General features: G+C 49.7%; 1 protein-coding gene across 1 annotated transcript; it reads left to right on the top strand.

The window, feature by feature from the left end:
- The first annotated feature begins 258 nt into the window (after positions 1–258).
- LOC143720388 (uncharacterized) lies at positions 259–3,680 on the top strand. Its single transcript, XM_077209875.1, has 7 exons — positions 259–564; positions 673–1,471; positions 1,576–1,800; positions 1,895–2,160; positions 2,249–2,505; positions 2,584–2,832; positions 2,922–3,680. Exons 1-7 carry the CDS (start codon positions 259–261, stop codon positions 3,586–3,588), a joined length of 2,769 nt encoding a protein of 922 aa, XP_077065990.1. The 3' UTR covers positions 3,589–3,680.
- Positions 3,681–15,954: the final 12,274 nt, after the last annotated feature.

Raw genomic sequence — 15,954 nt, 5'->3', positions numbered from 1 at the left:
TGCTTGACCTTTCAAAGGTGTCAAGCTCAGAACAATAACATTCCAACACCTTGAGACACCTAGCCTGACAGCTGAGGTTCTATTCAAGATGTGTTAACGGCCCCCCATTGAGCCTTGCTTGACCTTCGATAGATGTCAGTCTTAAAACAATATCAAAGTCTGTACAGTTTTTTTATCTTTTTGTATGGGAAACATCGCACCTTTCCTCTGCTCTGGAAAAGATAACACTTTAAAGGAACTTTAATAAACTCTTGTGATATGCATGTGGCAAAGTTGATGAGGGAGCGATCTCTCGGCAACAGCGTCTCTATGCTGTATCACAAGCTGTGTGAACAGCATAGTGAGGAATGGATGGAGAGGTCCCTGCAATATCTCTCTGTGTGTCACCGGTTCCATGGCACCACCACACAGCCCATCTCACCTCCACCACCCAAGCCGCCTGTACCAACCGCCAAGTGGCTCCTCTCTGTCCACGCAGAGGATATCCGGTCCCGGTATGGTGAGCTCAAAGCCAGGGTCACCTCTGTCTTTGGGTCCATCCTGAAGATGGCCTCCACAAAAAAGGTAACATATTAATCAAATATTAGTTTCAAAGGCCCAAATGTGTATATACAGGTGTAGATAAAAAATTTGTAGGTTATCTGTACTGAATTTTCTGTTTTCCAACAACAGGTGGCCAAAAAACTGGCAGGAGCTGCAGCTGGGACCGCAGCCTGGGTCACCAATGTGGGCAATGAGCACGGACAGGTCCTCATGTCTGTGCTCACCTCACACGAGGGTCAGGGACTGCTGCCCATGACCACAGGCCTGGTGAAGAGGTACGAGGCGGCTGGTGTCGCTCCCCCCACGCTCCTTTATGTGGACAGAGACTGCTGCTCTTCTGTGGGCACATCCAGAGCAGGTGCCATGTTCAGCGGCTGGAGTGATGTGGTGGTACGTCTCGATGTGTGGCACTTCATGCGGCGCTTCGCCGCTGGTCTGCACACTGACAGCCACCCGCTCTACGGTCTGTTCATGGCGAAGCTCTCTGCCTGCATTTTCGTCTGGGACGAGGGAGATGTGGCTCTGCTGAGGGAGGCCAAAATGAGGGAGCTAGAGCAACAGCATGGCATCAGAGGCCTCACTGATGACCAGCTAACCAGCAGGCTCACCTCCAGACAGTTGGCGCTGCACTGTCGACGCTGCACACGTGGCGTGGAGGAGACAGAGCAGCTAATCTGTACGTTGCTGGAGGCCTTCAAGGACGCCAGGGAAACCATGGGCATCCCCTTGGTGGACCAGGAGAGGATGGACGTCATATGGGACACGCAAAGACGCCATCTTCCCTGCATCCAGGACCCCCCTGGTGTGCAGCTGTACACCCAGACAGGAAGTATGACAAGGGGAGGGCTCACACTTCCTGTCTACCGCTGCGCTAGGGGTTTCACTTCCCTGGAGTCCTTCCACAACCACCTCAACCGCTTCATACCCGGTGAGATTACACACATCCACCTCAATGTTTTTTTTTGTGATTGTCTGTTTTTATCTCTTTTGTAATTATAAATTAGTGTTAATGTTTCCTTTTTTTTTTATCAGGAACGAGCGCTAACCTGGAAAATTTCCAGGCTTATCTGCTTGAGGGTTTGGAGCGGTGGAACGAGGACCGCGCTGCTGCTGCTGCTGCTGCTACCGTAATGGATGAGGGCCCGTCGTCCCTGCGCTGCTACAGTGCCTCGCTCCAGCACAGCCTCAATGAGCTCAGTCAGCGTCTTCTTGGCTGTAGTCTTGTACAAGACCATTCAAAGCCAGGACAGTACACGGGTATGTGTCTATAATGCCATGCTTTGTTGTTTTCTTTGTAATGCACAGGTGTCGGTTTTAAAACCTTGTTTTCAATTTAATTTTGTTTTGTCAGGCGAGCTCATCGGGGTGGAGTACCTGTGCTCGCAGCAGTCCTGGGAGTTCAGGGAGGACTTTGGGCGGGACCCAGATGCCCCAGATAGAATCCCAGATGACCTAGGGGAGGCAGAAGATGAGGGATTTGGGGATGAGGCAGAGGAGCAGGACCACACCATCTCCCCTCTTTCCTTAGTGTCCACCCAGGAAGCTGTACGCTTGTCTCAGGATTCAGCCTCACCCTCTCAGTCCTCCCAGGACCTGCCTCCTGAGCCCCAAGAAGATGTATGTATGCATGCAGGCATCCCTTGCCATGCCATCATATGGAGGACTTTTTTTATCCATCCACTAATTTCTTCTTTCTTCTTGTTAGGTGTGCAGAGGACCAGACGGGACACCAGGTTTTGACAGAGTGGTGGACCTGGCCAGGTACCTCGTCGAGCTGAGAGAAAAGCCTTGTGTCTCAGATAGGGAAGCCACTGACATTGTTCGGCTGTGGGACAGACTGCCGGACAGTGACAAAAAAGGTGTTTCCTATCCGACGAGACACAAGGGGAGACTCTTACAAGGCAGGTTTAAGGCCACCCACTCCAAAACCTCCACCTGTCATGGAAAGGAGAGCCTGAAGCGGTAAGTTAAATATTTGCACACAGAGCTTTAATAATGTAAATGACTATATGCTTTATAATTCCCTATTTTATTTTACAGGTGTGTGCTGGGGCAGGGGTCGGGCCCTGCGCAATGGCCCAATATTAGTCGAATTGTAGAGGCAGTATGTCTGGAGCTTTCCTCCATTCATCCAGCGGGGAAGGTGAAGTGGGGAGTTTCATTGAACCGCTGGGCTGCCGTTCTACACGACTACCAGGCCATACGGAGGCTGGTGGGGAACTGCCCAGCACTGAGGGGACGGGCAAGGATTCAGCTGTTTGAGGTCAATCAGCGGACGCTTTCTGTCTGGTAAGTAGTTTCTTTTTAAAGCCAGCTATAAAAGGAATTTTACAATTCTCATATTCTGTTCATCCTATTAATTGTGCCATTTTAAACAGGTACAACAACTACTGGAAGAAGCTGGAAGCAGACGTGCTGGCTCTGAGTGTGCCCTTGCCTCAGATCCGCATGGTGTCTAACACCCTTCTTCCTGTAGCCAAACAGAAGACGTCAGTGCCCGCTGCACCTCAATCAGCACTCAATCAGCGACATCCTCCCCCCGCATCAGCACCCGCCCTGTCTGCTCCACCGCCAGCGTCTCTCTCTGCTCCACCGCCGGCGTCACTCTCTGCTCCACCGGTAGCATCGCTCTCTGCTCCACCGCCGGCGTCACTCTCTGCTCCACCGGTAGCATCGCTCTCTGCTCCACCGCTGGCGTCACTCTCTGCTCCACCGGTAGCATCTCTCTCTGCTCCACCGCCGGCGTCACTCTCTGCTCCACCGGTAGCATCGCTCTCTGCTCCACTGCCGGCGTCACTCTCTGCTCCATCTTTGAGCAGAACAACTTTGTGGAGGAAGAGAAAGGCAGAAGAGTTTTTAGCCCAGAAGCAAGGGCTGCCCCCTCCACAGCAACGTGAAAGAAAAGATTACACATGCAGTCGATGTGGGCAGCCCAGAAAAAAAGAGTTTGGGCACACCAGGGTGGGCAGCTTCTTCTTCTGTGCCACAGCAGAGGGAAAGACTGTAGAAGAGTGGCTGCAGGAGAGGAGAAATGCTTCACTGTAAATAGTTATTTGTGTAAATATTGTAAATGTCCTGTTTCTTATTATTAAGGAATATTTAATTGCATTTAATAAAGAGCATGTAATTATTCCAAAGTGATTGTTCTTTATTTCAAAAGGTTTATCTGCCTTCATAACGGTCATATAAATTGTCCTTAATAATGATTATTTATTTTAGAACATTTAACGATTGTTCTTTTATTTGAGAACATTTATGTGCCCTCAATAAATGCCATGTTAATATATATCAAAACCTAATTTAGGGTTTACCTGCCTTCATGAGTCATGTAAATTTCCCTAAATTATAGTTTTTTACTTTTGCACATTTATTTGCCCTCATAAAAACCACGAAACAGTCCTTCTTTATTTCAGAATGCTTCTCTGTTAAAATAGGCCATGTCTGACCTATATATATAATTAATATATGTACGTATGTATTATTACATTTATACATATTTGTTGTACTTGTACAGATTTTAATTAAACAAAGGGTATATAGGGATCCCACAGTTAAGGCCATGTTAATAGTCTTAAATGCTTGTTCTTTATTTTAGAACACTTATTTTCTCCCATGAGGGTCATTAAACAGTCATAAAAGACTGTTCTTTATTTTAGAATGTTAATCTGCCTTCACAAAGGCCATGTTAACAGTCCTTAATGACATTTATAGAACATTTATTTGTCTTCATGAAGATCATGCTAATTGTCTTGCCCATTTATTTTATTTGTGGAGCTTTTTTATGTATTTAAATTATGCATTAGCATTCTATTATACCATGGTCTGGGTGAGTACTCGATTCTGGCTGCAGGATGTCCGTTAAAAAGTGACAGAGGACACCTAGTAAAGGAGTTCTGGTGAATCTGACTGTTTACCGTTCGAAATTAATAAATAAATGCGCTGGCTACATCAGCTGTGAGTAACCATGTTTACAATTTAAAAAAACCAGGGGGGTATAAAACAGAGTCAGACAAAGATGGAGAGACTCAAGAAGAAGTGACAACATGTAGAATGCAACAGGACGTCTCTGAATGGTTAGTTGATGAATTTATGTTTCTGATGTGGAGTTAACTATCTTCAATTAGCATAATTCTGTCATGATAATCTATAAATCGCTCCTATAGGAACTGTTGTGAGATGCACACAGAGTGACTTTTTATTGCATGTGAAAAGAAGGATGCTAAAGTTTGAGCTGACTCACAAATGTTCTTCTTATAAAACAACTTTTCCTCTTCTCAACATGGACTGCGTGTCCCGGGGGCGGGGTTTATGTACATTTTAGGGTTGCTGATGTCACTAACCTGGGAGGAATGTCGTGTAGTCCCTACCAGCCGTTTGTTGTAGTCCTTTTCTTTAAAAGCAAATAACTCCCTTTGCTTTGAACTTTGAGCATTGTAACTTTGCAGATGTTGTTTATGCTCAAACAGCAACATTTCACAGTTAGAAAAGTGAAATCGTGTTTTACCACCCCTTTAAGCATCAGAGCAGACACATGGCATTACTGTTCTGTGCAGAGATGCCACAGCATCCAGTTTGGCAAGTACCAGGGTCAAACTTTCCGTTGGCTCCTGGAGAACGACGTGGGCTACACCACGCAGTTGGTTGCCAGCCACCAGCGGGAGCGGGAGAAAAGTGCCTCCGACAGCCCCCTTATGGCCAACAAGGACGCACTCGCCCGGTACTCGTGCGCCCACCCTGCTTTTGCTGAGCAGCTGCGTTACCACCGGGTGCACGAGGAGGCCCGGGCTCGCGCCACTCAGCCCGGGTGTGAGGGCGAGGCGCTTGTTGGCTTTGGGGACTACAAGGAGGCCACCCTGAAGGACCTGTACGACTCCAAGGAGAAGCAGCACCAGAAGTAAGTCCTGTTGTGGTGAAGGGCAGTGAACTGTCGACAGGGTGCTGTGACTTGTTGATATGCGTGTTAATCTTTGATCATTGTCTTGCAGCTTTGTCAAGTGGCTACGGCGGAAGACACCGCAGCCTGGGACCTCGATGGACGCCGCCAGGAAGTACATCCTGGGCCGAGACGAGGAGCGGTCGGCAGAGGTGGCTGCTACCCCCCCACCTCCCACCAGCAGCAGCAGCAGCAGCAGCAGCAGCACCCCCACCACCAGCAGTGGCCCCAGCAAGGCCGCTGCTTCCACCGCGCTGCCGCCGCGCAAGCCGATCGCTCCCATGTTCTCGGCCCTACTGGGAAGGCGTCCAATGGCCCCAGGTGAGCTGCAGGCCAAGGTCAGGAAGCTGATGACCACACCAGCACGGCCTGCAGTTCCAGGTAGATCTCTTTCTTTCTCTTTAACACAACAGTGGTTCAGTGTACAGGATTAACTAACCATTGCCCTCCCACCCCACAGCGGTGTCTACATCCGTCAGAGACCAGTGCCCCTCGGTTCCGCCGCCGCCCCCCCCCCCCACAGAGGTGACGGACGAGGATCTGGTCCAGATGGCCACTGACTTAGAAACGGGTAACTGGCACCACACTGGACACGTCACACTGTAACATTTGCCCTCAATATATATTCTTCTGGCGGTATTTTTGTATTAACTGTAATGGTTTCATTTGATGGTCTCTACAGCTGATGCTTGAAGACCAAAGGTAGGTTTGGCAGGTAATGTAGCCGTCTTTGTCGGTGGTAGATGTGTAGAACGTAGTGGCAATGTAGATTTGCTTAACCACCTTCACATGTCTACTTCCCTTGGCCCTGCTGCATCTCTTGACATTCACCTTGTAGCACTAAACCATCTGCCCCATCACTGGCATGCTGTACGTCATCTAATTACTTGCATTCTGCACGTCATCTAATCACTGGCATGCTGCACGTCATTAACACTCAGACTCACTTAGTCTTGCCTGCCTGTGTGTTGCCCCATGACTATCATTGTGCTGATGCCATTTTGTTGTGTGTGAATGTGTCTGAAGCTCACGTACAGGTCCTTCAGACTCTCCCGCTGGTGGTGAGGCCTCCATCTCCACCTCCTCCGGCGTTGTCCTCCATCCCTCCCCCACCGCCACCACCTCGAGTTGCGGCTGCTCCACCTACGCTCGCGGTTCCGGCTCGGGCTCCGGCGTTGACCAGGGAGGAGCCCCGTCGCGTCTCCGTGGAGGAGACGCCATCTGGGGAGGCCACCCTGGCACCAGCGCCGGAGAAGAGGAAGAGGAAGGAGAGGAAAGTGGAGCAGCCCGCAACGCCCACTCCTGCTTCGGCTGAGGTACAAACACAAACACAGACACACACACACACACACACACACACACACACCGTGCCCGTACTCATGGACGGCACAACTCAGTGAAGTTGACTGTCAAACTGCATGCAGCACCTCCTCTCAGCCTCCTTACAGTGTGTTTGTTTGTGTTGTTTTTTTCCCTCACAGTCCCGGTTGCCTGAGAGCTGGCGGACAGCTCTCACCGTGGAAGAGCAGGAGTGGATCGGCCGGGAGCTGTTCAAGACAGACAGCGAGGGGAGGACCAAACTCACCACAGACCTCAAGCTGTGGTGGGACCCCCCTCAGCCCCGGCCGAGTTACACTCAGCCATCCGCCTCACCAGCTGCCTTCTTCGCGTGTCGGCTGTTCCTCTGGACGCCCCTGCGTCTGTGGGGCGTCCGGCCGACATGCTGTAATAGGGCCCTCACCAAGTGTGGGCTCTACAGGACCATCCGGAGGGTCCTGGACATCGACGGCTGGTACTTGATGGCCACCGAGTACCTGGAGTGCCGTCGGTGTAAGAGGAAGGTAGCTGCCTGGTCGCAGGAGGTCGTGGGTCAGCTGGGAGAGGGGCATCGCGCCCTCTTCCCGGCAATCCTCACCTACAAGTAAGTAGCTGTCTGAACACTGTCACAGTATGTCTGTTTGTGGCGCCCTCTTCCCGGCAATCCTCACCTACAAGTAAGTAGCTGTCTGACCACTGTCACAGTGTGTCTGTGTGTTGCGCCCTCTTGCCGGCAATCCTCACCTACAAGTAAGTACCTGTCTGAACACTGTCACAGTGTGTCTGTGTGTGGCTCTTCTGTAACACATGATGTGCTCCTCTCTGTAGGCTCGCCTGCGACCGGCGGGTAATCATCCAGCTGCGTGAGCGTACTCGGGGGAACAGCGCCACGCAGCTGTACAAAAAACTCTGTGAGGCACACACAGAGGCCTGGATGCGGCGGTCCATACACTACCTCAGCGTCATGGAGCCCTTCACGTCGCGAGGTGTCGTGCGCATGTGCACCCCACCACCAAAACCGCCACCCGTGCCCCAGTACGCGTGGCTGTTAATGGTGTACTGCCACGACATCCTCTCCCGCCTGGAGGACGTGAAGGCCCGGGTCACCTCCGTCTTCGGAACGGTCTTGAAGATGGATTCGACCAAGAAGGTAAATGTGGTGCTATGTATGTATAAATATATATGTATATAAATGTGGTGCGGAGTATCACGCTCTGGCTATGTGCGTGCAGCCTTACTGAGATGCTTTATTCTTTCAAACAGGTGACCCGGAAGCTCGCCGGTGCTGCCGCCCAGACCGCAGCGTGGGCAACGAACGTCGGCAACGAGCACGGACAGGTGCTCATGTCCGTGCTCACGGACGCCGAGGGTGCCGGCCTGTTGTCCATGGCTGCGGGGTTAATGCGGCGGTATCGGGACGCTGGGGTGGAGCCGCCTCAGCTCCTCTACGTCGACCGGGACTGTTGTTCGTCCCACGGGGGATCCAAGACAGCTGACATGTTCGGGAAGTGGGACAAGCTGGTGGTCCGGCTGGACATCTGGCACCTGATGCGGCGGTTCGCGTCAGGTGCGTTGTGGCAAAAACAATAATTAAACAAACAGCATCACAGTAAGAGACATCATGGTTCCATAACTTGATGTAACATGCATTTTTCCATAACAGGTGTCACCACCGAGAGCCACCAGCTGTATAAACCCTTCCTGCAGCAGCTGTCTTCGTGCATCTTCCTGTGGGACCCAGAGGACGCAGCCCGGTTGCTCAAGGCGAAGAAGAGGATGCTTGAGGCGCAGGGGATGACCTTCTCGTCCGACGCCGGAGTGTGGAGGCACGTCAGCCGCAAGAATATGGCTCTCCATTGCCGTCGCCGCACGCGTGGAGCGGCGGAGACGGAGCGGCTGATCGGTGACCTCCTGGAAACCTTCGGCGGTGCCAACGGACGAGACACCATGGGGATTTCCCTGCTGGACCAAGACCGCATCCAGAAGATCTGGACGGAGCAGCGGCGCCACCTCCATTGCATCCAGGACCCGCCGGGCGTGGAGCTGTACACTGAGACCGGCAGGGTGACCAAGGGGGGGATCAGCCTGCCGGTGTACCGTTGTGCACGAGGCTCCACGTCCCTGGAGTCGTTCCACCTGCATCTCAACCGCTTCATTCCAGGTATGTTTCACATGCTTCACTGTCATGTCAATCTTTCACTGTCATCGACTCGCTGTCATTCACATTGTGTGCACTGAATAAACTGCTAAACAGATCTGTGTTCCTCCTCAGGAGAAAGTGCCAATCCCTGGCACTTCCAGGCATTTCTCCTGGAGGGGTTGACGCGGTGGAACGCCGACAGGGCGGCGTCCGTGGCACAGGAGGGACGGCCGCTGCTCCGCTCCTACAATGGCCCCCTGCAGCACTCCCTTGACCAGCTCAGCCAAAGGGTGCTTGGCACGAGTGTGGTCAAGGATTACACCAAGCCCAGGGAGTACACGGGTAAGAACACTCAAGCCACCGCGCTTACACGTGTCCACACTGAATGATATTTGTACCAGACTGACTGATGCGATTTGTGTTGTTGTACTTCAGGGGAACTCATCGGCATCGAGTACCTGTACTCCCAGACGGGCAGAGTGCTGCAGGACGTCAGCTTGGACCCTGACATTCCGGACGCGGGGGGGGACGTTCCCCAACTCGTCGAGGATGACGAGCTCGCCGACGGCCCGCAGGAGGTGGAGGACCTCACCCTGCACGTGCCTGGCGAGTTCCCAGCTCCTCAGACGGACCCGCGGTCAGGGCGACCGGCTGACGCACCCGCGCCCGAGCCATCCAGTCCGACCGGTGCCCCCGAGCCCGCACCCCACTCCCCCGGCCGGTCCTCGCCAGAGCCTCAGCAGGCTGCTGAGGTAAGCACGCCATCTCTTTGTGGTCTGCGACTGCAGTGCATCTCGCATCACCAAAAACTGCGCTCGCTCTGTTCCATCCACCTGACTTATTGTTTTCCATCTCTTCTTGTGTGTCTGCAGGACTACAGAGGACCGGATGACCAGCCGGGGTACCTGGCCGTGGTCCAGTTGGCCACGGCCTTGGTGGGGTTGCGTCACGACCCGGCCTTGTCAGAGGGGAGGGTAGACGAGCTTATCAGGCTCTACGAGGCCCTGTCACCGTACGACAGGGCCCGAGTGGTTTACCCTCCCCGCTACAGGGACAGGCCAGCTCAGGGGCGCTTCATGGCAGCCAAGCCAAGCCGCCCCAGTATACCTGGTGTGGAAAGCTTGAGACGGTAAGGCTACGCTTCCATCATACATTTCCCTGGTGTACAAACAAGCTGCTTTATGTAATGTTGCCCATTATCATGCTCATATCTGTCATTGTTTTTGTCCATTGTCCACAGCTGCCTGGTCGGAGAGACCTCTGGACCTGCCAGCAGTCCCAGCGCAAGCCGGCTGGTAGAGGCAGTATGCACCCAGCTCTGCCGCTTGATCCCCTCGGGCAGCCGTGCGCGCGGTGCCCGGAGGTCGCGGTGGGACAGCATACTGCTTCGGTACCAGCACATCCGGGACCTTGTGCTGGGCCACCAGAGGCTGATGGCTCGGGCGCCCATACAGCTCTTTGAGCTGAACGCCAGGACCCTCTCGCTGTGGTATGTTTGATGCTTTTGATGTTATGGTAATGACATGCTTGAATGGCATGCTCTCAAAATTGTACATGTAACTAAAACACTACGTTGAAATCCGTTTTCAGGTTCACCAGGATGCAGCGGGAGAAGGAGAGGACTGTGCTAGCTTCAGGCGTTGCAGCAGAGGGACGACCACCAGCGGCAGCGGCAGCGGGTTCGGCGCCGTGCCCAGCAACAGCGGTGGATCGTTCTCCGGCAGCAGCAACAGGCCAGGCGAGGACAGCAGCGCCAAGGGCGGCGGGACCTCTGGCAGCAGCACCGGCCGTGGCAGCACCGGTGCCTGTTCTGCCAGCGCCAGTGCGCCCACTGGCGCCTTTACCGCCTGCCCCCTCAGCTGTTGTCCTGGCCATACCACCGGCTGCTGCAGCTGCAACAGGACCTTTTCCGGCAACACAGCCTCTCTTTCTGGACCTCTCACTGCCCCAGCAGAGTGTGAGGGTGCTCCCCATCCCAACGCTCCCTCGGACAACGCCAGCCCCACACGTCCTCCCTCTGCCGCTGGCCGCCGCACATCACGCCGGCCCTCGGCTGCCTGCACCACCTCCTGCTCCCCCTCCTCAGCCTCGCTCTGCGTACAAAACTGAATGGCTGAGGAGGAAGAGGGCTGAGCAGAGGGCAGCGGCAGGAACAGTCGTCGCTGCCCGGGCCGGCGTGCCACAAGAACAAAAGTGCAGGAGATGCGGCCAGCCAAAGCGGAGGGAGACCGGACACACCCGCTACGGCAATGTACATTTTTGCTCTGCCGCCGCAGCGGGTAAGAGTGTGGAGGACTGGCTGAGGGAGATGAAGGACCAGGGTCGAGCCCCGGACTGATTTCGCATTCTCGCTGGGGCAGGTGTATATAGTTGTTTCAGTGTTTGTTTGTTTGTTTTTTAAAGACATTGACTTTACCCTCCACAAGGACCGGGACCTTGCCGCGGTGTGGAGGCTTCCTACAAACACCGGTCCACACCTGCCACAACTTTTCTACAGCAAAAAAAACATTGTGTATCCCATTCACACCTGTATAACATTGCCATGCCTTTGTACTATTCTGATTCTTTGCACTGACAAGTTATATAGGCCTATACTGTGTGTGTATGCTGCCTATCATATGGCTTAAGAAAAAGAAAAGAAAACATTGTCTGTCCCATTCACACCTGTATAACACATTCACACCTGTATAACACATTGTCATGCATTTGTGCTGTTCTGATTTTATGCGCTGACAAGTTATATAGGCCTTTTGGACATGTGGGTATGTTCAATAATGTGGTCACTGTCTTTGGAGTTACGTCCAGTTGCCACTGGCTCTGTTGCCGCCGCGTTGGTACTTCACACTGTATGCTGCTGCATTATTTATCCATGCATGTCTGTAATGAGCCCTTATACTATGCGTCTGTCTGCTGTGATTGATGTGGTTTAAAATAAGAGGAATGAAGCCTTGTGCCACTGTTCTGCATCAATACCACTGTTCTGCATCTCGCCCCAGAACATTTATGCCATGTGTCTGCTCTGATGCTCTATTTGTATTATTATTATCATCATCATCATCATCAAAATCATCATGTTTTATTGTATTGTAGTTTGAAATAAATAATCTATTTCACACTGTAGTCTACTGCTGCTGTGTTTGGTGTTTTCTGCATCTATACATCATCATCATCAACAACAACTACAACAACAACAACAACTACTGATATTTAATTGATATTTTTTTTACTGAAGAAAAAGGTGAAACGAATAATACACGGCATGTAACTTTTATTTATACATTGAAATAAAATTATTGACATAATATAAATGTAATATAATGTTTAACATAACAAATTTTTATATATATGCAGAAAAAGGTGAAACAATATAAATACAATATATCTATGCAGAAAAGGGTGAAACAATATAAAAAGGGGAAACAATATGAATACAGTATATTATTTAACATAAACAATATAAATACAATATAATGTTTAACACAACAGATTTTAATATCTATGCAGAAAAAGGTGAAACAAATAACGCACGGCATGTTACTTTTATGTATACACATGAAATAGGCATAATATGAATATAATAGTGTGTAATATAATGTTTAATATTTGTGCTTCGGTCGGGATTCGATCCTACGCTTTGATGGTGTCTCGTTTGTACCGCGTTTGTGCGACTGGGCATGCGCGAAGGCACTAATGCGCATGCGCGAAAACAGAGAAGAACGATGGCGAAGCTTTAGCATCCCCACCGCGCATTTTTCTCTGTTTTTGCGCATGCCCAGTAGCGCCTTTGCGCATGCCCAGTTGTACAATATATATATATGTATATATGTCAATCTCAAGTGCAATGCCAATTGCAACCTCACTCACTCACTTACTCACATCAATTATTCATATTAGCAATATTTGCTAAGTATATGGCAGTTTGTGATGTTTCAGAGACGTTCGTTCCAGAGACGTTGTTCGACGGTGCCTTTATCTGTGATGACGGACATTCGAATAAAGGGTGGGAATCATCAGTCAAAGAGTCCAATCTTTCTTAAACCAGGCAGCTACATATGGCAGTTTGTGATGTTTCAGAGACGTTCGTTCCTCCCCTAGGCGGTTCCTCCCATTGGCCGGGAGCCCTGCCTCGGCTCCTATTGGCCGAGGCCTCGTCGCCGGCGCCAACGTCGACTCCGACGTCATTCACTCGATTCACTCTGTCTGAATCACGAATTGCCCCGAAATAACCGGAAATAACCATCTTTTGCTGTTTTACTCCATTTAAAACAATATTTAACACAAACGTTTTTTTAAAAACGCTGCAATTTTCTGCACACGGATCATTTTTTAGCCTTTTTGCTCTCTTTTTTTGTGGGTTTTTCTACCCTGTATTTTTTCGTTGAGCACGTAAGTAAGCATATTTCTTTCCCTTTCTCTTGTTTTATCTGTATTGTATTTTTAAAAGAGGCACATAATAAGCCTTTTATCAAAGTGTACTGCATGCAGAAGAGGCGGGTGAAAAAAAATTGGGGTGATGCCGAGTCGTTACGTTGGAATGACGTTTGACCCGCCTAAACCTTATAATTCTGTATAAAAAGTACAGTTTCATTCATGATTTTCATCGACACCCAGTAAAGTGCAGGTTTTCTTTCTTTTAACTATGTGCAATGCATGCAGAAGTGGCGTGAGAAAAACAATGGGCTAATATATCGAGCAGTTCATAAGCAGCTGACGTAAAACATATAATTCTGTATAAAATGTACAGTTTCATTCATGATTTTCATCGACGCCAGTAAATCCACTTTTTTTTCTCTCAAAAATATAATGTATGCAGACTTCTTCTGATGAGCGTTCGTTTGACCCTTTACTCACTTTATGTCAGTTTTATGATCCGAATAATCAACAACTATGGAAAAAGAAAACGAAATTCGTTTAAAATTATAAAAATATATAACTAAAAAGAAAAAAATTAGTACTAATGCCACTGATTTAAAATTTTCCATGAATATTTATTGTGTATGGGGGTTTTCAGTGGGGGTTTTCATTGTTTGCATTGCTTTACTGTTGCAGAATGGAAAGCACACCCAACCTGCGTGTGGAGGCTGGAGAGCTGGTGCTTAGGCCTTCTAAGCAGGCAGCCACCGTAGAGAAAGTCCAGAGAGAGGGCACGTTACCTGGCTGTGAGGGTGACTGTCTGGTGGGCTTTGGGGTCCACAAGAAGAGCACCTACAAGGAGCTCTATGAGGCTAAGGACAGGGAGAGGAAAAGGTAATATGTGCTTCTGCTTGCTTGTTATTGTATTGCTGTTTTGTATTTATTTTACTCTTATCATGTAAACTATTGTGTTTCTTATGTAGTTATGTGGAGTTCATCCGGCACAAGGGCACCAATACAGGCAGCAAGATGGACGCCCTGAAAAAGTACATCTTGCTGAGGGACCAGCAAAGGGAAAAAAAGTCATCCTCTGCATCCCAGCCTGCTGTCCCGCACCCTTCACGCCTGACTTCTCCTCCTCCCACCCAAAGCTCCCATTCCCAGCCAGCCACAGCACACAGTGAGTTTTTAGATCTATAAGTGGTGTAATTCTATGCACGTTCTAATGGAATTATGAATAACATTGTAATTTTTCTGCCCTCAGAGCCAACAGATGAAGATCTGCTGGCTTCAGCCATGGAGGTGGAGCCACAGTGTGAGTGTTTTGTTTTCTTTTGTGTGTAGAAAAAGCATGCTCACCTGATCTTATGTGATCACTAATACATTTCCTAACATCATATGGTATTGTTATGTAACCATAAATGTCTTCAAATTATTAAATCATTAGTACTAATTACAAAATTAAAATGATGTGTTCTTCACAGTACTTACACCAGCACCACCACCTTCAGCGCCGATCCGCTCACCTCGCTTGGAGCAAAGAGCCGCTCAAAGGCTGGTGTCAGCGGCTTCTGAGGTACAGTTTTCACACCAGAAGTTTGCACATATATATATATATATATATATATATATATATATATATTATTATTAATTTACTCATTTTGTTTTTATTCATACATGACATATTTTTGTGTTCCTATAGGTTGTTCTCCCTGAGGCCTGGAAGCACTCCCTTCCAAAAGAACAACACGAGTGGATCGGCCGCTCCCTCTTCCGACGCCAGGGTGGAAGGGCAGCGCTGACAGATAACCTGCAGATGTGGTGGTACCCTCCCCAGCCTCGTCTGCAGTATCATCAGCCTCCAGCATCGCCGGACGTGTTCTTCACCTGGCCGCTGTGTTTGTGGATGCCCTACAGAATGTGGTCCTACAAGCTGATCTGCAGCTCGCCAGACTGCAGACGGTCTGGTCGGCGACTGACATCATGTGGGCTCTACAAGACAGTGAGGCGGGTGCTGAATTTACACGGCTGGTATTTTCTGGCAACAGAGTACCTGGAGTGTCAGCGCTGCCACAAGAAGCTCGCCGCGTGGTCCTATGACGTCCTGGACCAGCTGGATCCGGCTCACCGCAGGATGTTCCCAGCTATCCTCACTTACCGGTGAGTCATGAGAAAATTATTCTTACTGCAGGTGCAATTACCTACTAACATGTTACACCGTTAACTAGGATGTAATGGTAATAATGTAACTTAAATTACTTAAAAATAATATTTTTCTTAGTACTTTTAAAATTAATTACATGTAATAATTTGTACACAAAACAAGCTTCTGTAGTTTTTCCCCACGACACTGTGTCTGCCAGTCAAGGTTCTATACAGAATGTGTGAACGACCCACCCCCATTGATCTTTGCTTGACCTTTCAAAGGTGTCAAGCTCAGAACAATAACATTCCAACACCTTGAGACACCTAGCCTGACAGCTGAGGTTCTATTCAAGATGTGTTAACGGCCCCCCATTGAGCCTTGCTTGACCTTCGATAGATGTCAGTCTTAAAACAATATCAAAGTCTGTACAGTTTTTTTATCTTTTTGTATGGGAAACATCGCACCTTTCCTCTGCTCTGGAAAAGATAACACTTTAAAGGAACTTTAATAAACTCTTGTGAT

Source organism: Siphateles boraxobius, unplaced genomic scaffold (assembly GCF_051911475.1).
Source record: "Siphateles boraxobius isolate OS27281-9 unplaced genomic scaffold, OSU_SipBor_1 64, whole genome shotgun sequence".
Taxonomy (NCBI): Eukaryota; Metazoa; Chordata; class Actinopteri; order Cypriniformes; family Leuciscidae; genus Siphateles; species Siphateles boraxobius.
The sequence above is the reverse complement of the archived record's forward strand: the minus strand, read 5'-3'. Positions and strand labels throughout refer to the sequence as shown.

Bases quoted from the DNA above. Each gene is read 5' to 3' on its own strand.
- LOC143720388 (XM_077209875.1), top strand. From the start codon at position 259: ATGCATGTGGCAAAGTTGATGAGGGAGCGATCTCTCGGCAACAGCGTC. The intron at 565-672 runs GTAACATATTAA...TTCCAACAACAG, and splicing joins AGATGGCCTCCACAAAAAAG to GTGGCCAAAAAACTGGCAGG. The intron at 2,833-2,921 runs GTAAGTAGTTTC...CATTTTAAACAG, and splicing joins CAGCGGACGCTTTCTGTCTG to GTACAACAACTACTGGAAGA.